General features: G+C 40.7%; 1 protein-coding gene across 1 annotated transcript in view; it reads left to right on the top strand.

Moving 5' to 3' along the window:
- The window catches only part of RALGPS1 (Ral GEF with PH domain and SH3 binding motif 1), a gene marked incomplete at its 3' end in the record, with an annotated part of 77,959 nt that extends 54,553 nt beyond the window's left edge, over positions 1–23,406 (top strand). Inside the window, exons 11-20 of the mRNA XM_084272414.1 lie at positions 2,220–2,287; positions 14,700–14,826; positions 15,494–15,651; positions 17,191–17,242; positions 17,492–17,572; positions 19,771–19,876; positions 20,683–20,775; positions 20,950–21,055; positions 22,487–22,578; positions 23,377–23,406. Coding sequence (XP_084128540.1) covers positions 2,220–2,287; positions 14,700–14,826; positions 15,494–15,651; positions 17,191–17,242; positions 17,492–17,572; positions 19,771–19,876; positions 20,683–20,775; positions 20,950–21,055; positions 22,487–22,578; positions 23,377–23,406 — 913 coding nt within the window. The remainder of the gene's footprint in view (positions 1–2,219; positions 2,288–14,699; positions 14,827–15,493; positions 15,652–17,190; positions 17,243–17,491; positions 17,573–19,770; positions 19,877–20,682; positions 20,776–20,949; positions 21,056–22,486; positions 22,579–23,376) is intronic.
- Positions 23,407–24,338: the final 932 nt, after the last annotated feature.

The raw sequence follows: 24,338 nt of genomic DNA, 5'->3' as shown, positions 1-24,338 counted from the left end.
TCTTATGGTAGCAGGCATTGTATAGCAGGTGCTAAAAATGTTAGTAACTATAACAGGGAGCCTTGGCCACAGTCCATCTTAAATAGGGCTCCCAGGCAGCTACATTGCACGGACCTTTTCCACCAAGAATTGTTGTCAGAGGCAAGTGTAGGGGCAAACCATTACTGTTAGTCTGAGATTTCGAGGGATTCAGTGGCCATGTGGTTCAGTAGCTGTAGCTGTGACTTGGCTACCCCTACCACAGGGCATTATTTGGGACAGTGAAGCTTCCAGAAGCTGTTGGACCTACTGTCTAAATGCTACAGAGGCAGCCCAGAATGACCCAGTATCAGACCCCTTCTGCTTCATACACAGAGTGGTCAGAAATGCCCTGAGTCACAGCTTTGAGGACTGAACTGCTTTATTGCAACTTAGATCTTCCTTGTCTCAAGACAGATGAGTAATTTTTGTTCACCCTCCTCATGGAGGAGCGAATTTTCTTGTTTGCTTAAGGCTATTCTCTGTCTTCATTCACTTGCTTAATATTAGGAGAATTGTGTAAAAGTAGCTTTACTGTCTTTTACTATTCTCTTGCTCCTGATCAGGAAGGTTGCTCTTCAATGAGCTATATGGTGGCACTCAGTAGCAGAGTGTTATTTAAGACTAGGCCGGGATAGAGGTCCAGCTTGTTTTACAGAGCATACCAGCCCTAACACATTCCAGAAAATATTTTGAGTATCAGCCTTTTAAAAAATGAAATAGAAAATTGTTTACATCATCTTTTTACTATCCAAGAACTAAGGTTTCCCATACTCTCCCTATGCCTTGTTGAAATTTCTAACGGGCAGTTTCTGAGGTTACTATCTAGGACTGATCCTGGCATGTCTTTTAGCTGAACTCTTAATTTTGGAATGCTGAAATTTCGTATGTCAGCACTGAGACCTTACACTAAGATTAGGGTTCCTCACCATGGTAAAGCAAAGATTCTGGTTTTGAAAAGAATTCCTGAAAAAACCCAACCCTAACCCACAATCTAACAGTGCTGTGATACTGGAAGAATATAGTTATGACATCTCATTGTCAGAATATATCCCCTTTTCTCATGGTGTGTTGTTAAACGTATGAGCACGAGTATTTCATGTTTGTCAAACTCAGATTTAGGCTCATGTGTATTTGTTGTTCTTTTACTATATCATGGATTTTCCGAAGTTGAAAAGCTAAACTGCATTTCTGTTGCTTTGAAAAGGTTGCAGGGTTCTGTCATTGCTGAAGCCAACAACCAAACTTTCAGAGACTTAGCAAGGGACAGGATTTCAGAGTGTACTTTAATATAACCAAAGAAATTAACAGCATTATCTAACCTGACAGTTTTCTAGAGAGAAGTCCAGTGGAGAGTGATGTAATCTCATTTTATAGGACTGAAGACTCCCTTGTTGCTCTGTCAGTGAGCTTTGAAGCACAGGATACACTGTGGGTGCTTTCGCCATTGTCTCATGATACACACCACTTTCTAAGACCTTGTTAAAAGCGTGAAGTTGTTAGGTCTTACTTTCTGCTGTTATATTACCTTTATCTTCTTTACAAAAATATTTTTAAACAGAAAGAGAGAAATAGTGTAGTACAGGTACTTGCATGGAAGTTGATCATACTTGCTCTTGTGAGATGTTCTGGTCACTAAAAAAGGTATAAGAATGCTCTTGCCCTAAAACTGACATCAGGTCATGGTACTTGCTCTTTAGTTGATATTCCCAGGCAGTATTTCACCCCTGTTGTTTTTCAAACACTTGAAGAGTTGTGCTGGGTGGGTCTTGTGGCTCAATACATGGCAAGCTAATTAAAATGACACATAATCTAAAGTTGGACAAGGGTCTTGCAGCCTCCCTGGGTATGTGAGGTGGGCAGTCCTGCTGCAGTTGCTCTGAAAAATGGGACACGTGGGAGGGCTTTTTTTTTCAGGTGAAAGACTGTTTGAACCTGCATTCTTACACTGATAGGGACCATAAAATATCAGTTTTCATTTCTATTTTCATAGGTTTTCCTCAGTTTCTTTCTTGGATCTAACAGGTAGAAATTTTTACTTGAAAAAAGGTATTGTTTCATTACACTACAAAATAAATAACCACACTAACAAAAAAGTAAAATTCCTGCTTACCACTGTGAAAATATTTGCTTTCTTCAGGTTCTTTTGACTTTTACTGAGAAATTTTTTTCTTGATTTTTCTAAAAACTTGTTTTTCCAGATTATCATTAAGAATTGAGCCAGGTAACAGCTCTCCTCGACTGGTGTCCTCCAAAGAAGATCTTGCAGGTATAAAACTTCATTTGAAAATTTGAGTAAGGAATTCTTTTTAATTACACAAATGCTCCATTGTAGTATATAGAAAAAACATCTTATATCAGAGGGGTTTGGCAGCAATTAATCAGTTTAAAATACGGCCTTTTGTTGCAATTACAGAATTACCTAGCAAGGGTGGTCAGAGAATTGGTCTATTTCAAGGCATATACCCAGTTTCAGAACATTCTTGGTCCAGAACACCACTCTGGTAGTTGTAAATAACCTGGTTTTTATTGCAGATTCCTCCATAGCCAGCTTGTACTTGCGTTAGCACTGTCCTTTGTCTTAAATAATTGTCTGTCTTTATGATATTCACCCTTGGAGGTTCTTACAGTAACAAACTATATCTGAGATAGCAAAATTATTTCACACATACCAGCATTCATTTGACTAGGCAAAACAAATTCACTGCTCTTAAATTAATGACAGTTTTTTATTTCAGAAATAAGACTTAATTTCTAGAGATTGTAAAGGAGGAATGAACTGATACTTGCCTTTCTGGAGAATAGGTTTACCTGAATGGTAAAGAAAAGTCTTTTTATTAGTAGGCTTCACATTTTTAATGGGTAGCACTAAACCTATTGAACTTTGCTCTGCTGAGATTAAAAGCCCAGCTAAAGCACAGGACATCTGAAATTAGTGCCTGGACTTGACCTTGATAAGGTTCCCAGCATTGATATCAGGTCTCCCACTAACCTTGTTATTATATCAGGATCTAATTGAGGGGCTGTGATTCCCTGTAGTGAGTATTGCTGGGAGCTGCTTTCTCCAGAAGCAAGACCTGATAATTCACAGGTATCGTCAGTAGCAGGAGTTGTCAATAAAGATTGCTGACTTGTATATAAATGAATTCACTTTGAAGGATAGCACAGGTTGTTTGTTAGCATTGGAGCAGAAATTAGACTGTGACTTTTTTTAATTTATTTTTTTTACAAATGTTTGCATTATTATTTGATAAGTGAAGCAGAGTACTCTGTCAGTACAAATGAACCAATGCACTGAACAAAAATACGTAGGAAATTCTCCTTTCTGGTTCCTCTGTGAACTAACACATAAATTTGAGGCAATTACATTGTGTAAAGTGGGAGGACAAAAGATTTGTAATAGTTTTTATCAACATCTAAGAAACTATAGTGCCATACACAAGATGAACAAAACAAATCTGCTATACCAACACAGTTTATTTCTACAAACAGTCTAAACAAGCATCAGACTATGTGAAGTGCACTTGCTACTATAGGAGCTGTTATTTTACAAGCTGTTCTGTTTTAATCTCTTAAACCTGAATGGCCAATTTTCTGTCTCATTATGTAAAACCACATGTAGGGGTCCAGCCTACCTCTGACAAGAAATTTCATTTAGCATTCAAAATACCTTTTATTCTCACCAAATGAGGGACAAAGTGAATGAGAGGAAGAAAAAGGAAGATGCTCAATATGAAAGGAGAAAAATAAATATGGATGTTTTTCCCCTGTCTCCCAGCTCTTCATGTTGGCTGCTGTGCAACCCTCTCTAAAGTGTCAGCTGGCCATTTATAGGGAATCTCTCATTTGTCTCAGGATCATGAATGCTGTTCTGTAATTTGATCTCTGCTTCAGTACATACAGTTCTAAGGGAAAAGAAATAAAAGGTATGGGGATAATAATTTGAAAGGAAACATTTATTCAGGAAGGTGCTCTCCCCCTCTTCCCAGTACTCAGGATTATTGATTGCTGTGTAAAATGTAAGGAAGTAATCGTGCCTTGGGCCTGGCTGGGATGGAGTTAATTTTCCTGTAGCTGCCCTCCTGCTGTGCTGTGTATTGGTAGCCAGGAAGGTGCTGACAAGGGACCAGTGCTTTGGCTACTGCTCCCAGCATCACGGCTGTCTCTCCAGACCACCCCACAGAACGGCTGAGGGTGAGAGGTTGGAAGGGGACAGGGCTCGGACAGCTGAGGGAAGGGATACCCATTCCCTAAGGTGTTCTCAGCCATAGAAGCCAGGAGAAGGGGGACACTTTCTTTATTAAGCCTTTTGTTTTCCAAAGCAACTGCTGTGAGTGCCAAGGCCCTTCTCAGGCAGAGGCACGACAGTGGGCTGATGGGAACCATAGGATAACTTCGCTTTTGTTTTCCTTTGCTTCCATATGCAGCCTTTGCTTTTCTTTATTAAACTTTATCATGACCCATGAGGGCTTTTTAATCTTACTTTCTTCCCTGCCCTCCTGCAGAGGAGGCAGAGTGTGGGAGCAGTTTGGTGGTCACGTGGCAGCTAGCCAAGGGCAACCCCAGTACACCCTGCAGTGTTTGATTTTGCATTTGTGAGGATTTGCTTTTTCATACTTAAAACTAAATCATTGCCTCTCCTCATATGATTATATCATATGTAATGCAGACATACAAGTAAACTTCTTTGTTTTCTGGCTTTCATTTTGTATTGATCACGTTTAAGGCCTTTATGCTAGGGTTTTGATGTTAACATTTAATGATGGTAACTTGGGTTGTAGTGCACAGCTTGTGATCACCACCAATACTCGTAATTCGTAATCAGAGGTTTAGACAGTGACTGCCACCAGCATTGTGAAATACCCACATCCATTTTTCAGTGACGTGCACCTATGCAGCTGCAAAAATGCTACTAGAGAGAATCCAGTGTGCTTTATTTAAAAAAACAAATTCCTGGGGAAGGTTTGGTAAGTATGTTAGTGTGAATCCAATTTTAAATTTAACCGAGCGTGAAGGCAATAATTTGTTGTTTATTTCACAGCATTAATAAATAGAAATTTAACACTGTTAGTGCTGAATAATCCCAAGCTAAATAGAAAATCAAACATAGCACATTGGAAGGTATTTGAGTCAAGGTTATTTGGATTCAAATTATATTTTGAGATTATTTCCACTTCAGCCATCATGTGCCAGGAGTAAAGCTTTTGCAATTGATAAGATATAATGATAAGAGATGATCTCAGAATAGTTTAGGCAGTGGCTTAGTGTTCAAGTCAATAGTCTAAGGCATAGGAGTCTGAATATAGTGATTTTAAGGTAAAATAAAGGTTCTTGGCCCATAAGGGCAGTCATCAGCTCAGTTCTCCTGATAATCAGAAAGTTAATACATTACTAATACCAGTGAGATGTACTGCCTTCTTACAGCCTGCCATATGTTTCCAGATAGGGAGAAAAAGCTGGATATATGTGGCAATAGTTGCAAAGTCTATAATGGACTTGAGTGTAGGGAATAGAGTTGTCTTTATGTCCTTAAGTACAACTACTTGTTAATGATGGAAATGGATTTTCCTTCCTAGCATTGTGACTTATGGAACTTCAGTTTTCTGTCTTTCAAAAGAAGATTAACAGTTTACTTTAGCCAGGGACATTGTGGGTTTCTGTTTTTCCCCTTGAAGTATCTTTATGAGTGTGAGGCTCAATAAAAACAGTTAAATTTTTCAGTATTGCTGTTTATAAAGTACTGGAGAAAACCATGTGTCCATTTTCCGTGTTGGTTGCCAGCTGGTTTTCCAGTAAATTCAGACAGGAGGCAGACATCTGATTAAAGTGAATCTCTCACAACAAACTATGTTTGGTGTGCTGGTGGCTAAGGTGGTCTCGTTTAATTACCAAATGCATACATAATTGTGAATAGTGCTTTCACAAGAAGATCGCATGTCTTTCATAACACTGCAGAGATTCTTGCCTCTTCCAAGTAGCATTTAAAAAGAAGCTTTAAACAGTTTTAATTGTATGCTTTCAGGAACTGTGTGATTCACACAACTTTCTTGGCAGCAACTGCAGTCTGTTCATTCTTCCTTGCTATGGTTTGAGACAGAATGTAGCTGGAGAGCTTATAGTGTGCTAACTGTTCACAGTTTCCAGTTGAATTAGCTGTAAAAGACATCTGTGTTCCTGCAGTGTTGGCTAGGAGGTGCCCAGCATTTATGGTACAGCTATTAGACAGATTGTTTTCGAAGGTATAACTCAATACGTTTTCCCAGAACAAAAGAGAAGATTTAATGTAATATATGGTAAATACATTAGCATTCTAAGCAACTGGATTCCCTTAGAACGTGCACACCAAGTGTAGCTCAGTATAGAAAACTTGATGCGTGTTCTGTATCATCTTAATGTTGCACTGAAAAGTTCACAGCACAGTGCTAAAATCAGAGTAGAGAAAAAGGTTACTCCTTCCCTGAAATATACCACGTTTATCCTCTCCTGGAAAACAATAGAAAAAGATAAAACAATGTTAAAATAATTACCATATTACCAGAAATTACCATTACCAGAAAATGACATCTAATACCAGGTGACTCAAAGACTTCCGTGCTTTTTAACAAACCCTATTGTTACAGTAAGCATTTAGAAGTCCTTTTTAGCAATGGCCAGGCCTCAGCTGTGGGCAGCCCTTATGCCAGGCTTTTTGTTATGCAATAGTCATAACAAAACCCTCACTTTTTATTTTTCCTGTGTAGGTTTTATTGTAATTCTTGAGAAGAGAATAAGTAGACCAGAAGTTTTATGTTACCTGCCTATGAGGAATCTGGAGTAAATATCTGAAACAGGTGTCATCTCTTTTTTGTTATTTGGGTAAAATTCAGCCCATTGCACTGAGTCCATTCAGCTTTGAGAGTTGCTAAAGAACTTTTAATATGTATTTTAATTAATTAGAAACAATAGGTTTATTGCATGTAAAGCATGTGATATGTAGCAGTTAAAAACGTAGAAAATGTAGAAACAGAGGAAGATGTTTGCATATTTGTAACCCTCTGGAAGTAGGTGTACTACACTAGTGATGTCTGTACAGCAGTCCCAGCATTTTAGAAGAAAACCCACACCATCATTTTCCATGTAAACACTGAGTTGACATTTAGCTTTGCCATTTGTTTTACTGGTTGCTTTGGCAACTAATAAATAGTTTGTACTAAGTGCTTTAGCAGCCAATCATTCTGTGGAAATGAGGATTGTCTAATCCTCCTGCAAGTGCTTGAGTATTGCTTCATGCACATAGTGTCTGCTTTTCTTGTACTGTACTTAAGGTAGAAATGAAGAACTAAGTTTCCTTCACATAAGTTTACAGACCATCCAGGAAACTTTGCTCTTTAGTTTCAAACTTACACTCATTTCTAATCTCTTCCTCTGTGATACTTTCCCTACAAATTTTTACAACTCATTTGAGTATTTTTGAAATAAGTTAATACCAGACAATATGTGGGATTCACATCCTGTTACCAACCACTAAATCCAGCCAGAACTAGCGTGGTGTGTTGTTGTTTTTTCTTGACAGACCAGAGTTTTACCAAAATTGTGGAATAATATCCAATCAAACCAAATACAAAGTTACAATGAGAGAGAATGATCATGCTCTAGTTTTAACTTTATTACTTTCTATTACTTTCCATGACCACCTTACAAAACAAGTCTCTTTAACGTCCTCGTTTGCTCATGCTTATTGTAACTGCCAACATGTTAGTCCCTAGGAATCTTGAGAACATATAAAACAGCAGGTGGACAAGGGGCTTTTCTGCTCTTTTTTGTGTCTCTTCAGAGCAGTCCCCGGAAATAATTTCTGAATTCAGTACTTTTTTAATGCATTAGGTAATGTGTTTTGTGGAACCCAAACTTCAGTTTCCCTGCACCTGTGTTCTCATAACGGGTATATCTTCACTGCCAGTATGGGTGATGTCCACACTCATACAATTACCCTGCAGATACAGCTGCAAGAAATTTAACATACTCAGTGAAGGATAAGTCAAGGTTTTGTGTATTCCACTGGTGGGGTATAAGTGACACAAATGCTGGCAATTTGTGATTGCATAAAAGTCACTCCTGTAATTGAAAGTGTCACCTCTATCCAGGAAGCCTGTGAAGGAAGTACACTCCAGTGTGGTTCTGTGCAGTCAGAGATACATTAGAAATGTGGTTACTTGTACTTGGGTTTGATAGAGCAGCACAGACTGAAGTGCCCCAGGTTTCTGGTGCACTTAGAATCACAGAATTTCCTGAGCTGGAACAGACCCATAAGGATCATCCAGTCCAACTCCTGGTTCCACACAGGGCCATCCAAGTCAGAGCATGGGGCTGAGCGCATCGTCCAGATGCTTCTTGAACTCAGTCAAGCTCGGGGCTGTGACCCCTTCCCTGGGGAGCTTGTTCCAGTGCCCGACCCCCCTCTCAGTACAGAACCTCTTTCTAACATCCAGTCTAAACCTCCCCTGTTGTAGCTTCATGCTGTTCCCTCGGGTTCTATCCCTGATCACCAAAGAGAGGAGATTGGTGCCTGTCCCTTTGCTCCCCCTTGGCAGGAAGCTACAGACCACGATGTGGTCTCCCCTCAGCCTCCTTTTCTCCAGGCTGAACAGACCAAGGGACTTCAGCCTCTCCTTGTAAGACTTTCTCTTTTTTCTGCAAAAAAATTTAAAAGAGCATGAGGAATTGCAGAAGAATAAAAATATTAAGTCTGTAATAAAACAGTGAACTAAGGATTTTCTTTCTAGAGCTAGAAATTCTTCAATGCCAAAGTAGAAAGACTAATAATTTATACCAGTTACTGTCCTTAAGTTAAAAAAACCCCAACAAAGCAGCTGAATAAGGTTTCCTAATTACTTCTTGTAAATGTGTCTGTACTGTTTGCTGTTACGTGGAGGTGGCGATTAGAATTGGACATGAACAGCAGCAACAGGGATCACGTGGCCAAACCACAAAATCCTAATTATGTTCCCTTTACTCCCAGCACATGGTGTTAGAAACAGCTCATAGTCCTCGTGAAGTCGAGTACTGTCATTCAGTAACCAAAATCATCGTCCTTGCATACTATTTCCAAAGAGAGCAGGTAGACTTCAATTCATCCAACCAAAACACACCTTCCCCCCCCCCTTTTTTTCCTCTTCTTTTCAGAGGGGGGGTCTTGGGGGAGCTCAGAGACTCCCCCAAGCAGCCAAAGACTCTGATGCTTGCTTTTGTCTGAGAACCAGCCTTAACATACATGTAGCTTGTACGCTGTATGCATTAATGGGCTTTAATTGAGTTACAAAGCAGTACTCTGAAATTGAAAACTGTACTTTTACAACAGCCCTTATTCTGGCTTTCATGTTTTGGCATCATTCTTGATTCTGTGCACAAAATTCTTCTTAAGTTCTTTATTGTGTGTTTTCTAAGTAGGTCTTTCTATTTGAAAGTTTTAATTATCACCCACTGACTTTGGTTGCAGTGGCAACAGAACAGTAAAAATTTACAGCAAAGATTTAACTAGAGATTCTGTGGCTTAGAATGTCGTTATTAAGTTTTAGAAACAGAGCTGGTACGTATTAGCTTTACTTAGCTGCTTACTGAAAAATAGCAGATAGTTGAAACTGGTTTACCTTCCTGAAAAATCACTCTGTTTTTCAGCATATAACTTGCATCTCATTTTTCAGTTTTCTGTTTGGATGCCTAGTATTGCTTTATTGATAGATTTTTAGTGGAGAAAAATTGTGAACTGTAACTCCTTTATCCTGTTGTTTTTTAAAAAGCTCTGGAGACTGTTAATGTTCGCATGTTCTGTTGAAGGATTGCAAAAGTAACATTCATTTATAACATTTGAAGGATTATTCATGGAAAAATTATGCAAAGGAAAAAACAGTGAGATCCTTTGGGATATGTGTAAACTTTTCCAAATGTTCTTGCCACAGATCTCTGAACAGCACTCGGCTCAGCCTGATGAAGTTGTCTCACGTTCCCTAACACAAACAATTTTTTAATAATGTTTTAATATTTTTCTACATTATTTTTGTGCATGTCAGCATAGTCTTGAAAATGATGCTGAGAAATAATGAAAGCCAAACTAACCCTTGTTCATGCCAGCTGACTGGAAAATCCTGCTAAGAGTGCTTTGTCTCCATGAAAGGCAAAATAACAGAATAGCAATCATGGAAACAGTATGCACTAGGAGTAGAGCCAAGAGAGTAAAGAGGAGTTAGCAGTAGCAGATGACTTCACTTATTGGAAAAAAGGGGCAAAATAACTCAATCTCAAATGAATTTAGATATTGGAATTTTGTTATCAGCAGTATCAAGCATGGCTTCCCCAGATAATTGCTCAGCAGTCTGGTATGTCCAGAAACATCCCTTGGTCTGTGCAGTCCCTATCTCACCACTTAGCCTGTTCGGTATCCTTCCTGGCATGGGCTTTTTTGTCTCCCAGCCCTCTACAGAAATGAAGTCATCTCCCCAGTGCCCTATAACTCGTTTTGACACACTCTGCACCCCCCAGACCTCATGCTGAACTGCTTGCATCCTGCAGCATGGGTTCTGTCTCACAAGAACTCTGAACTTCACAGTTCTTCGTAGACATTTGACAGTGGAGTAGATGCAAAGCTTTTATGAAGGTTTTTAAAGCTCAGATTCTTTTCACCTTAGCACAGGGTTAACCAAGCCAAACTGTATATATTTCCTTCTCTCGCCTTGGAGATGAGGAAGATGCAGTACTACATAGAAAATGGCCAGTCCAGACAGAGTAGGACCAGCACAGCTGATACTTCAGTCTTCACCTTATCCCACAAAACATTCTGTTTTCTGTCACTGGGATGGATCTTCACTAAAGACACCTAACCAGACATTGTAAGAAGTCCATTTTCACATGACTGATGAAATCCTTTGTGATTGCCATGTAGAATAGCAAGGAAGCTGGAGCTGTTGGCTTAAGTTGTAAGGCTCCTAGACTTATTTCTACAAATCCTGTCACCCTGACACATCTCACCTTAACCAGGCAGTATTTTAACCTGAAGTCTGATTCTATAATTTTATTTTCAACCTGAGAAGTTCAGTCCTTTTAATTACATCATTTGCTTCAGTTTTTTTAACAACCTTTTTCTGTGCCAAAGCTGTCCACATAATGAAAGCTCTTGCTAAAAATAAATTATAATGATTAATTTTTGTGTTGTATTCATATTAGTGCAAATTTCTCTCCATGCTTCCTAAATGGGGATCTCATTAAAAAAAAGGGAGTGTAGAGTGAAAACTCCCAAAGAACTATTTTAATTGGTAGGCAACATCATCTCTTATTTTTGTAGGTTTTGATAGCCATAGCATTTGAACCTATAAATACCTGGAGTCAAATCCAGCTGACTTTTGACTTTATAATGGCTTGATTGTGTCAGCTTTAGACTTACTATTTTGCTCTTCTTTCTCTTAATAAAATAGTTCTGGTGCAGTCTCCATACCTTGTTGCAGTGGACATTGTCCTAGAATCACATTAATCGAACAGTATCTGTGAGCCTCCACAGTGAGAAACAGGTTTGAAGTCTTAGATACATATTTTGATATGTGGCATAGTGTCTGCGTGAGAAGCACTGCACCACAGTGGTACTCATGTAGGGATGTGCCTTGAGATTGCTACTCTGTCACAGGCTGTAGGATCAACAGTTTGTTAAATGTACTACTTCAGTAGCTCTCGGTGAACTATAGTGTCATCCACATAAAGGACTTTAATGTAAATCAGGATTTGGAACTGGTGCCAGAGAGAAAGAGCCGGATGACGTAACGGAAATCAGTAGAAAACTGAACCAACCTTGCAGCCAAATTAAAGGACAAGCAGTGACGCAGTGCATTGCAAGGTGTGATGGTAACCTCAGGGTAGCCACATTAATGCTGAGTTTCAGACTAAGGTCTTGCTGATACATGCTCATAATTTTCAGGAAAATTCTTTCAGCTGCCTCTATCTTCATGCTGGTCTCAGTTCCAATATATTTTAAGCTTCTTAGCAGGTAGTAAACACCTCAGTAGTCCTAAGCATTTTACTGTTTGCAAGTTCAAAAACACCTGATGGAAAGGCACTAGAAACAAAGCATGTAGAAACAGCACCTTTTTGTAAACCTAGTTCATCAGAAGGGACAGAGGTTTTAGAGAAATACATGTTCTTGCTAGTAATGCAGAAGATAAGATTTTCAGACCTAATGGTGAAATACTAATTCAAACAGCTTTTACACTGAACTAGGCACAACTTCATTGTATTCATATTCATACTTTTTATATTGTAACTTGTGCTCCATTGCAGAAGAGGAAGATGAACCCTATTGTCTTTAGGGAAAAAGCTTCCAATGATATCTTGCAGCCCAAATGCAGCAACAATTTTAATTGAAAATGCAGCAGAACATTGTGCTCACCCCTCTTCCAGCCACCCTGGTGTGCAGTTCTGGTTGAATATGTAGATCAAGTAATGAAGTGGAGCTGTTCAGCTTTGAGAAAAGACTAAGAGGGGATCTTATTAATGTTTATAAATATCTTAAGAGTGGAACAAAGGGGGAAATGGCCAGCCTTTTTTCAGTGGTCTGTGGAGACAGGACAAGGGGCAATGGCTTCAAATGGGAGCACAGGAAGTTCCACACCAATATGTGGAAGAATTTTTTCACTGTAAGTGTGACAGAGACCTGGAATAGGCTGCCCAGGGGGGTGGTGGAGTCTTGATCTCTAGACATATTTAAGACATGTCTGGATGCCCATCTGTGCGATCTGTCCTAAGGAACCTGCTTTGGCAGGGAGCTTGGACCCGATGATCTTTTGAGGTCCCTTCAAACCCCTATGATTCTGTGATTAAAAATGCATTTTTTAAGAACTGCTTGTAGCCTTTAAGCATAAGACCTTCTCCAAACCCCTGTATGCCAGTGACTCGTGCTTCTGGTGGTGTGTGTCACATTCTCACTTGTGTGGTGGTAGCAAAGGGAGGCAGGTAAATATGCTGTCCTATGTAAGGTGGTATATAGGAATAAGGTAGAAACGGGATTGCAAACTGTTCGTTTTTTGCTCTCCCACTAAATTGATGATCTGATGAATGATGTTACTGAAGGTTCCTCTAATTAACTTGTTTTCCCTCTCTATTGCTAGAAAGAGTTTCCTCTTTCAGTTGATCTTGAGGCTCCTTTCATTGTTAATTAAGCAACACAATGAATGGTTTGCTCAAATGTGCAGAACACTGGATGAGATTTTTTTCCCCCCTTACTGCTAGGGGAAAACCTTTGCAATTCTTCATAGTAATGACCCAGTTTATAGTGAAATTCCTGAGTCTAGAAAATGGGGAAATAAAAATAATTTGGAATTAATTCCTGTATTTCATACAACTGGATACTGGTCTATATTGCAGAGTGTAGGTATGGATAGTAATGCATCTGGTATCTATTTGTGTTGGGCTTTGTCTCTTACTGTGACAAACTTGTTACTGGTTCTCCTGTTCTTTTTTGTGTCTCATGAATCTTTAGTTCAAGGCAGAAGAAATTGATTAATAACTTCTGTGCTTGAGGAGAAATGGAGTGGCCTGTATACAGACAGAAGCCTGTCAGTGACCAACCACCCTCTCAGAAACATTTCTGTTAAGAGTGTACCTTCAGGTCCTGTTGTCAAACTGTGCCCTGGAATCATGGGGTTTGTTAGGGTGTTTTTTCTTTCTGTTTATCACTAATTTGAGTCCAGACACTTTTGTAAGGATCCTGATGATAGTTGCATGTGGTTTTTCACATCACAGTTGTCTTTGCCAACCTCTTAATGGGTTGTTTTCAGTTAGAGGCCAGAAGCTGACTAGGCAGAGGTTGCTGGAACCTTACAGGTGGTTCCTGTAATGTAGGGGGAAGGTTACCTGAGCTGTACTGAGTCTGGAGACCGGTAGGAGGCAGATGGTCACTTTCATGGCCACTGTTCCCACTTCTGTCACAAGCACCAGTGCCACAACTGAATGCTTAAAGGTGCTATCTCAACTGTTTTTTGTGAAGCTAAGAATAGCCTTGCATTCACTGAGGATGATAATAGGCCATGTTGTTCTCTGCTGTATTACAAAATTCACCAACAGCCTTTTGCATAAAGCGTCAAGGAACTGGAACAAGAACAGCTTGTCCATGTTTTCTGTGAGGCCTCATAAAAGGAAGAATAGTTGCAGTGAGACATCTCTAGAACTCATAGATAGATGATCGAGAAGTAATGCATCTGCCTGGCCGTTGGTACATGAAAAGCCTCTGCTTTCTCTGACATGCTCAAGCTGTGAGTCAGTATGAGCAGTTTGTTTACAGTGTATTCATCACATGGAGTTGTGAACAAAATTCAAACCATGTGTGAGCATTCCTGATCACACCCGAAGTACAAAATCACTGTATGGTTTTGCATATTACACTTTGGCACATCTAGCTGTTGTAAGGATGCCAAGACTTTCTGTAGGAGTTCATTGTTAAAACTATGCTCAAAGCTGTTTCAAAAATTACTTCCAGGCAGCTCGAGATTATAGAGATGAATTCATAACACAAATGGATGGTGTAACCGTAATGTGCATGAAACAGTCCTTCAGAAGTGGTGCCTTTTGGTTATCTGAACAATTCATTTTAGTTGTTGGCTAAACACACCAGCCCATTACATTTCTGGGTTTTGCATCAGTTCAGTGTTGAATGCTCTCTGTTTTAGGTCCATCTGATGTTTCAGCAATTATGAAGTTCAGCAGGAGACCCACATGTCCTGATGCCTCAGTAGCAGCAAGTCTACATACACCTCCTGTACCAAGGCACAGGAAGAGCCACAGCCTGGGAAACAAGTGGGTACTCCAGGCTGTCTCAGTCTCATGCATTGCAAAGGTTAAAGATACCAGCAGGACACTCTGGTCTTTGAGAACTCTCCATATCTGTCCCTTCCATTTCTTGTATTGCAAGAGTGTTTTGGGTTTTACTGCATAAATCTCAAGGTTTTCTCTTGACATTTTTTGTTCTTGCTGGATGTTCTCTCCTAGTGCCAGACCTCACAGTGCTTCAAAGCAGTGTGTCCACTTTGCTCCGTGAATTCCTGGTGCACATTAACTGATGTCAATCTGTTTTTTAAAAGGAAATTCCCTAGCTGCTTGGTGCACCTTATCATGCAGGGAAGTTGAGACCTTTTGCATTGCTTTCCCTGGGTAATAGAAACGCTGCTCTCACCATGTACCCAGCTCAGTGTGGGCACCTGCTCCCCGTGGAACTCCCAGCATCCCCCACCTTTCACAGTTAACAGGCTGGGGAAGAAGGAGCCAGGAAGCCCCACAGGCTCCCCACGGGCAGAATGTAATGGTCGGTGCTTACCAAGACCATTAGAGCCCGGGGCTCGCTTTGGCAGTCGAGGGGAGAGGCGCGAGCAGCGTATCTTACCAGCCCGCAGCTTCCCGGCCCGCGGCGCGGCCTGACCGCGCTGCCGCTGAACGCCGCCCGCGGCTTCGCCTCTCTCCCCCGCAGCACGACGTGCCCGCTCGGCGTGGTGGAGAGCAGAAGCGCCACCTTCCCCTTCCCGGCGGAGAGGCCACGCCACCTGCTGGACGACAGCGTCCTGGAGCCGCACAGCCCGGCCCGTGCCCACGTGCCCGCCGCGCCCATCCCCAACGGCCTTTCCATCGGTAGGGCCCCCTGGCGGCGCGTGCGGCGGGCGGGAGGCGCGGGCGTGGGCCACGGAGGCTTCCCTCGCGCGTGCCCGTGGCTTGTCAGCTGGGGCATCCCGAGGCTCCTGCGCGGCCTCCTCCCGAGGGCAGCCGGGACGGGAGGAGAGCTCAGCGGGGCCTGCGGGGGAGCCCGAGAACACGCTCATGAAGGAGGGTGGTGACAAGCGCCTTGCGGCGTTACAATTAATCAAGCAGTTACTGCGATAAAGAGCAAAGTGGATGAGAACCTGTGTTCTGAGCACGAGGAAGCAACCGTTCAGTACTGGGGTATTTCTGGAACAGGAGCTAGACTGAAGGGTAGCAGGCACTGGAGCGAGGAGTGTTTGACTCTGAGGTGATCTTTCAACTTCTTTGAACTTCAGCTCGCAGCATTACACTGAGCCTTCACCAGGCCCACGCAAGTTAAAACTGAGAGAGATCTCTGTGCAGGCGGTGAGGGAAGAGTCAGTCAGGGGCTAGGAGGAAAAACAGGGACTGTCACTGAATATCATGCTGATTTGTTAGGGCTTCTAGAAGCAGTGGACAGCTGGCATATCCTCTGTGACAGGCGTCCTTGCCTGTTGAAAACGTGATACAGACATGATAAATGTCTGACAGCTTCAATGAACTTAAGAGATGCCATGGTAGAATGCTGTATTACGAAGTAACTGGATTTTGTCTTCCTGAAGTGCTCAGCTTTTGAAGAAAAAGCAGCATAATGAAAACTAAAGTGTCATGTAGGTGTCTGGTCTTTAAACAGAGCAGTAACAATGGCATCCTACATCAGTGAGGCATTATAAAGTGAAAAGGGTCATGCTAGGCTCTTCCATTTTAGATTTTACCATAAATTCTAAATGTGATTTCAGTTGGTGTTTTGGTTTCAGCTAGGGAAGAGTAGTCTTCCCATCAGCTGGTGTAGTGCTATGTTTTGGATTTAGGATGAGAGCAGTGCTGATAACGTGCTGATGTTTTTAGTTGATGCCAAGCAGCCAAGGACTTTTCGGCTTCTTGTGCCAGTCTGCCAGAAGGCAGGAGCAGCCAGGAAGTTGGGAAGGGACACAGCCAGGACAGTTGACCCAAACTGACCAAAAAGATATTCCATACCATGTGACACCATGCTCAGTATATAATGGGGTGGAGGATTGGAAGGCAGTTCAGCTCGAGAACTAGCCGAGTGTCAGCTTTGGGTGATCAGCAATTGTGCTGTGCATCGCTTGTTTTGCGTTTATTTATTTATTCCTTTGCTGTCCTATCAAACTGTCTTTATCTCAGCCCATGAGTTTTAACTTTTCCTGTTTGTTTTTTTTTCCCCCCTTTTTGATTCTCTCACATCTCACTGGGGGTGGGGGGAGTGAGTGAACAGCTGTGTAGTTGTTTTAGCTGCCTCAGGGGTTCAATTATGACAGTAAGTGATTTCCATGGTACTATATAAAGATTATTCTGGTGATCCACATACACTGGCTTTGATTTTCCCATGGGTGGTTTTCTTACTCCTTCTCTGTACTACTCTTTTTCTAGATAGCAGTGAAAGCTCAGAATTTAGTGAGGAGCTGCCATCAGGGCTTGAAAGGTGAGTTAGTCTTCATGTACGCTCACTGAGCACTCTACAGACTTAGCTAAGAAATTAATGAATGATCCCTAACATAGGTAAGCCCTAAATCAATAGCTACTTTTATCAAATTATTCATTAGTTAGGAAAAAATGGCAAACTTTTTCAAATAAAGTGTTGTGAAGTTACTGTGTTTCTCTTCCCATGGACCTGAAAATATCTCTTGTCATGCTAGAATTTCCCTCATCGGATATTTGCATTCACAAACAGGGGTCGTTTATATGCCACGCTGGGGCCCAACTGGAGGGTACCGATGCGGAATTCTCCTAGGAGTCGAAGCTGTGTCTACAGGTACAGTCCAGGGTCTGCCTTGCTCACTGTATGATGCTAAGCTTTCATTTGGGTCTCTACACTTTCCTAATGTAATGTATTTTGCATCCAAAACCATCCTTGTATGGCCCTATCAACTCATGGGAGTCCTCCCCTCCTTATTGTAAAAATTCCCATTAATGTTAAAGCAGGGGCATGGCCCATTCAGATGAAATTCAGTTTAGCTGTTGATTCAGCTGGTTATATCTAGTTTCCATATTTCAGAAAACCACCATTTACTTTGGGGGCTGTGACATTACAGAAGCATGTTTGCTGTGAAGGCCATTTTTGCCTTCTGTGACAAATAATGGTGTTAGAAGGATACTTTCTTGGCCCTTTCTTAAAATTTATTTCCTGATTTGATGGACAGCTACCCACAACATCTCTTTGTGTCAGAGTGCAATAGTATAATGTGTTGATTTTTACAGCAAAGAGGTGTTACCTTGGACCCTGAGTAATAGGGGGAACATCTGCGCATAACAGGCACTCACAGTGTTGCTAGTCATGAAGGCATGGACTTTTCAGAAACAGGTGATTCATTTACAGCCCAAAGAGAGGCGACATGGAAAATTGTGTGTAGTTAGAGGGGTAAAAATAATCTATCGCATTCGTATCTGACCTGGACCTGGTAAACTCCGTGATAGTGGGAAGTGAAGAAGTGTGTATGAACAGCAAAGAAATGAGAGCTCTGGAAGAGTGTTATGCAAGGACTGAGATTTAGTTGGAGTTTAAGTCCAGTCAGTTTTTATTTTGTATCAGTTAGTTTCCTTCAGCCATCCTAGAAATGTTGATAGAATATGTAAATATTACTGCAGTTGCTTTACTTGAGCCAGTGACAGCCGATATCAGTGCAAGTTAGAAGAAATTGGAAATAAAACTGCATGCATTCTAAATAGGTAAAAGAATAATTTTTGGATCAATATTTCAGCTGTTATACCTGCTTCTGGCAAACATGCTCTTAACATGTCCATGGTAGATTTGTCTCAACACAGAATGCAAGCTGGAAGTACAAAAAACACTAGATAAAAATGCAAAAAGCTTATGAAATCCACAAAGAAGAAAAATAAAATTTTTATGCTTTTCCACCATCAAGTAATTATCATGCTTGCATTCACTCTTCCTTTTTTGGAATCTTCTACTACCTGTGTGAGAAAACTGGAATTGGCAAGAATATCCATTAGCACAGACAAGGTCTTTCCATGCAGTCAAGAACAATGATGTGCTGTTCTTGTGTAGGCGGTGCTGTGGTGTATTTGCTTCACCAGTGTGTGTTTTATGACACAGTCATACTTGTTCACAGACAAAATAGTCTTCCTTTCACATCTGAATGGTAGATCAGGTTTTTTGGGCGGGGGGTTGGACCCAATGATCTCTCGAGGTCCCTTCCAACCCCTATGATTCGATGATCATGCACGTGTCCTTTTCCTCACATTCATTATTAGGTATGATTTGTTTGGCTCTGGTAAACTTCGTTGGCCCTTATGTCTATAAGAATATCACAGTTGTGATCACACAGCAATGCAGAGAGGTTAGGAGTAGATAACTAACAGATCATCACCTACCATTCAGATTTTGGTTGTTACGTTCTTAATGGTTGCTTACATTTTTAACTTAGCCCGTACTCGGCTTCTCTCAGTTGTAGCACTTCTCATTATAGGTGGGAAGCTCTGCGTTCATCATGGTAGAGGAAAAAATATTTTAATCACTGTACAATAAATTATTTGGCATTATTACATAGTTTTCCCAACTTTTTTTTCCAGTTAGCCACGGCAATTTCCTACATAGGTAAAGTTTATTTTAAAATAAAATCACATGTGTGGGAGCTCTTGTTGCTAAAATTTTAAGCCCTAAGTTTCCAGGAACCCAGATAATTTCTGTAATGTACCAGAATAAAATAGAACGCCTTTTTTCTCTTTGACCTTGGGCCTCAATATTTATTGTTTTGTATTTTTCATGTCTAAGCCCTCAGAACAGAACCTTTTGTTGATTTGTTGTTTTTCAAAGATTCTGGTTACTGATTGATACGTAGGTCTGCAAAATACCTATTATAGACTCAGTGTCAGATGATACAATGTATGTAAGGCAATGCAGGAAAAATATATTTAGAGCTAATTTATATCACTTCCTTCTTGTTCTAATTTGTCTGGTCAGATGCCTATGGCAACATTTTGTCTTTCCAGCCCAACAGGAGCCTGCAGCTGCACATTAGGTAGTTCCACAGGAGTCATTACCATGGAAGGGCCATTAAGAAGAAAAACATTGCTTAAGGAAGGCAAAAAACCTACTGTAAGTGATTCTAATTTTTCATGTGATTCTGATTCACTAGTGGCTGTTTTAATTTCCAGGATCAGATTAAACCTGGAGCTTGATTCTACACAAAATTATGTTCCTTGTTATCATCAATTGTAAAAACAGTTTCTGTTCAAAGTTTTAACTGGGTTATCACAAGGTTGTAACCTTTGTATGTTAGTGGATCTACAACAGTTTTGCTTCTCCCTGCTTTTGCAAGTAATGTTTGTAGCTTGTGACTGCAGAGCAAAAGTAAAGTAGCTCTATAAATGGGCCTGAATTTCTATGAGGTCAGAAATTTAGTGTCCTGGTGGGATGGGAAGACTGCTGGGCATCCACCCACAGCACCAAAGTCATGGTGATTCACGCCTAATGTAAATTCACATGGTTTTGGTTCTACACACTTGGTAATTTTTTGTTTTCTGTAGAGTTCGTTGATATTTTTATATGCAACCCTGCTGTTCAGTGGTTAAAGATTTGAAGAATTACAGAGGTGTCATTTCAATACATTTGACTGATCAAATGCAGAACTCTTAAGACTTGCCCAGTAGAAGGCAGCACACTGTTTTCCTGTGAAGCAGTCAGTCCCGATATTTTTATGAGATACCCAAAATGGACTGTATTCACAGCCAGCCAGCCAGATTTCGGTAGCTGGGCTGATTTACACCAGGAGACACTCTTTATCCAACTGTCCATTCCTTCTGAAATTAACGTTGGTAGCGCTTGGACTTGCTTGTGAATAGATTTTTGAAATGTTGGAGATAAGGGAGAGTTTTTCCTATTTTTTTTGCTTTCTGATTCAGCTCTCCTCATGGACTAGATACTGGGTTATGCTTTCAGGATCAACTCTTCTGTACTTTGGAGCAAAATCTTTGAGAGGCACTGAAAGAAAACACGTAAGCTTTAAACTTGTTCTAAAACCAAAAATTGCGTATTAATAAGCAGATCTGAAGAGGTGTTTGATATGTACTTGCTGTTCCAGGCTAAGCCATATGTCTGCACAACTTTTGCAGTCAAAAGTTAATCCCTAGTACAGCCTCAGATGTGACTGACTTGTCTGTCTCTTCCAGTATAAGTCTACACCTGGTAAAAAAGTCTCCATTGTGGACTGGATGGTGGCACTGCCCGATGACCCTGAGCATCCTGATATTTTCCAGCTAAATAATCCTGACAAAGGTAGATGCTGCAGGATGGACATTGCCTGCATTACATTTCTGTGACAGGAAGCATTTTAATCTCTATTAATGAATTTGTAGGTTACAGAACTTGCAGTGGCACTCATTTAAAAGACTGAAGGAGGAGATTTTCAGTAAAGAATTATCAAGGGAGGCAACAAATGAAATTGAACGTATTTCTACAATAAGCTGTGGTGCTTCTGTGGTGTCTACAGAGGTATTGCTGTATCTTGACAGTTACTGTAAGTTTTGCAGAAATTGCCCAACCAGTATGAGATTGCTGCATGGCCATGTGCTGTCATACCCGCACCTCCCCAGTTTCTGTATAGCTTTCCTAAAATTAGTCAGTATCAAATCTTGACTCACACAGAGGCCAATTAAAATATTATGAAAATTGTTTTAACATCAAACCATTTAAAAAAAATCCCACATTTTAAGTAAATATTAATTGCTTTTAAAAATTAATCCTGAAGCACCATTACTTTTCTCCCTTGATTAAACTTTTAAAACCTAAAAATATCAGAAAGCCCCTAGAGTTATTTTGCACTTTGAATGGGTTTACAAAGATTTTTGAGGCTTCCTTCACTTTTCACATTTTCAACTTTAGTGTTGGACATTTATTTGCATCGGCATCTGCTGTGTGAAGTACCTGTCTTGGGTGTTGACTAAAATGCACAAAGCATTTGGTTGCACAAAACAATTAAAGAAATAAGGAGGTGCAGAGGAAATTCACAATAGGACATTGAAGAAAACAAATACCAGAGAATTCATAAGAAGTTTGGCTATAACCACAGCATTCTTAATGAGAAGAAAGCCTGTGGCATATTGTGTCACACGGACTCTGAGCAGGGTGGATGCTGAGACAACTTTATTACATTCTGCAGGTATATATCTACCCACATGCCTGTCCCCCCCAGTGCCTTCAGGGATTCCTGCAGTTCCACTTTGTATTTCCCACAGCCTCTCGCGTTCACTAGTCCTGTGGTCATTATTCCTGCAGCACGCTTGTTAAGGCCTCGCCTCCTGACTTCCCATGGCCTTGGCAGGGGCAGCAGGCTGATACCATCTGTTCCTCCAACTCCGCTGCTTCCCCACGGTCTTGGCAGGGATGGTAGGCTGACATCACCTGCTCCTCCGGTTCCCACAGATGCCCGGTAGTAAAGTAGATATGGCCTAAGTGGTCTTTTCTGTGGCTGTAATTTGGCCTTTCTGCATACACGCTTCTCTCAGCTTTCCAGGCCATCTATGTTCTCATGCTTCCTACACCCAAGGGTTGTTGGTATAATGTGCCTCACACAGTCTCTGTTACACAAGGTACAAATTAATTTAACAGTTTACTTTAGGACTTTGGCTTCTGCACAGAAATCAGAATCCCTTAGAACTACATGTCTTGTCTGGAAATATAGAGCCTTTGATTTTCTTGTTTTTGTAGGCAATGTTTACAAGTTCCAGACTGGTTCAAGGTTTCATGCAATACTATGGCATAAGCATTTGGATGATGCGTGCAAAAGCAACAAGCCTCAGGTAAGGTTGTGAAACTTATTTCTACCCACTTTTTTCATATTTTCCAGAAATTCCTTACTCAAAGAGATACTTCTCTTCTATCTTGTGCCCACATAGTCCTGTGGGAATGAACATAACTCCTTATTTCATAAACTGATCCAAGTTTTCAATAGGGGGAATAAAAATTAGTAAAACTAGAGAATTCCCATCAAATCAGGATCTGTACAGGTCAAACTATAGGCTTGCTTACCTTAACAGTATATAACCTCTACTCTCACTGCTTCAAGTAAGTTAACACCAACTTCAGAAGGGGCTTTCTCACAGAGAAAGAAAGCAAATGTCCTAGCATTACTCCAGTGACCAGGTCTTTAAGTTCCATTGGAGAGAGAGAGTCCTATAAAATGCTACGTGTGTCCTTTTTATAGCCAGCTCATTCTTCTCTTGAGGAAAAATGTTCATTCTTCAGAGGATTTCCAAAGGCTGTATTGACAAGATGCTGATCCACACATACGACCTTAAACAGGATGCAGCTCGAGAATCTTCTTTATGCACACGCAGGTTCCTCCCTCCCTCTGCCATGCATACTGGTGTCTTCTTAGATTATTTTGACTGGATTTAGCCCCTGAATAGAAAAATAATTTCTTCTGTCTTTCCTTTCAGTTGTGGAGTTCACCCTCTTTTGGGCCTGGTTGGGACTGATTACACTTTTCATATTGGATAACAAATTATTATCCCTTCTATTTTGTAACCTGGAGGTTTCCCAATGCCATAATAGGCTCTGGAGCATTACAGTTCTGAATAGTTTACATTCTCTTCCAGGTACCTGCTAATCTAATGTCATTCGAATAATTTGCTCTCCTACCTGGTGCATCTTCAAGTGCCAAACTGAAGAAACAGGCTATTCTTCTCTAAGGAAGAAGAGGAGAATGGTTTTCCTGACATGAGCCAGCTACTATTTCAGCACTTCCGTATGTAACTTGAAAGTGATTGTGACACAGCTTTTAAAAGCAGAAAGCGAATGTTGTCCTTAGGACCAGATGCACTCCATGCCCTGTGTGAAAGCAGACAAGTTAGATGGACAGAATCATGACTCCTGCAGGATTCTAGAGCCCTCAACTTTTTGTGGTCAAAGACTGTCACAAACTGATGTTTGGCCAAAAACTGAGCATCATATCTTCTGCCTATTCTTTTTTAAATGGTTCTTTTTATTGTTAAGCTGCTGTGTGTGACCGAATAATATTTGGCCCATGTTGGGTTTCAGTTCTTTCTAATGCACAGAATGATTGACAGTGTTAACTTGCTGCAAAGTGTCAGTTAGAATAGAAAATTGTGGAACAACGTTTTTATAATCTAAGTGCACTGAGTTGCTTGGCAGTGTGGCTGCCTCGAATTTTGTATCAAATCTTTGGACAGTTCTTCTGTTCACATTTGAGCTATTTGGGAAAAATGTATTTTGGCACAGGATAGTTGGTTTTCATTCAGTTATATTACTCAGGAATGTCTTGACAATGGATTTAAGGCTGTTTAAATTTCACAGAATCACAAAATCACAAGGTTGGAAAAGACCTTTGAAGATCATCCAGTTCAACCATTCCCATCCTATGCTAAACCATATCCCCAAGTACCTCATCAACCCTTTTTTTAAACACATCCAGGGAAGGTGACGCAACCACCAGGCCCTGACAACTCTTTCAGTAATTTTTTTTTTTTTTTTTTTCTAATATTCAATCTAACCCTGCCCTGGCCCAGCTTCATACCATTTCCCCTTGTTCTATCTTCTG

Source organism: Gallinula chloropus, assembly GCF_964237585.1.
Source record: "Gallinula chloropus genome assembly, chromosome: 18".
NCBI lineage: Eukaryota > Metazoa > Chordata > Aves > Gruiformes > Rallidae > Gallinula > Gallinula chloropus.
The sequence above is the reverse complement of the archived record's forward strand: the minus strand, read 5'-3'. Positions and strand labels throughout refer to the sequence as shown.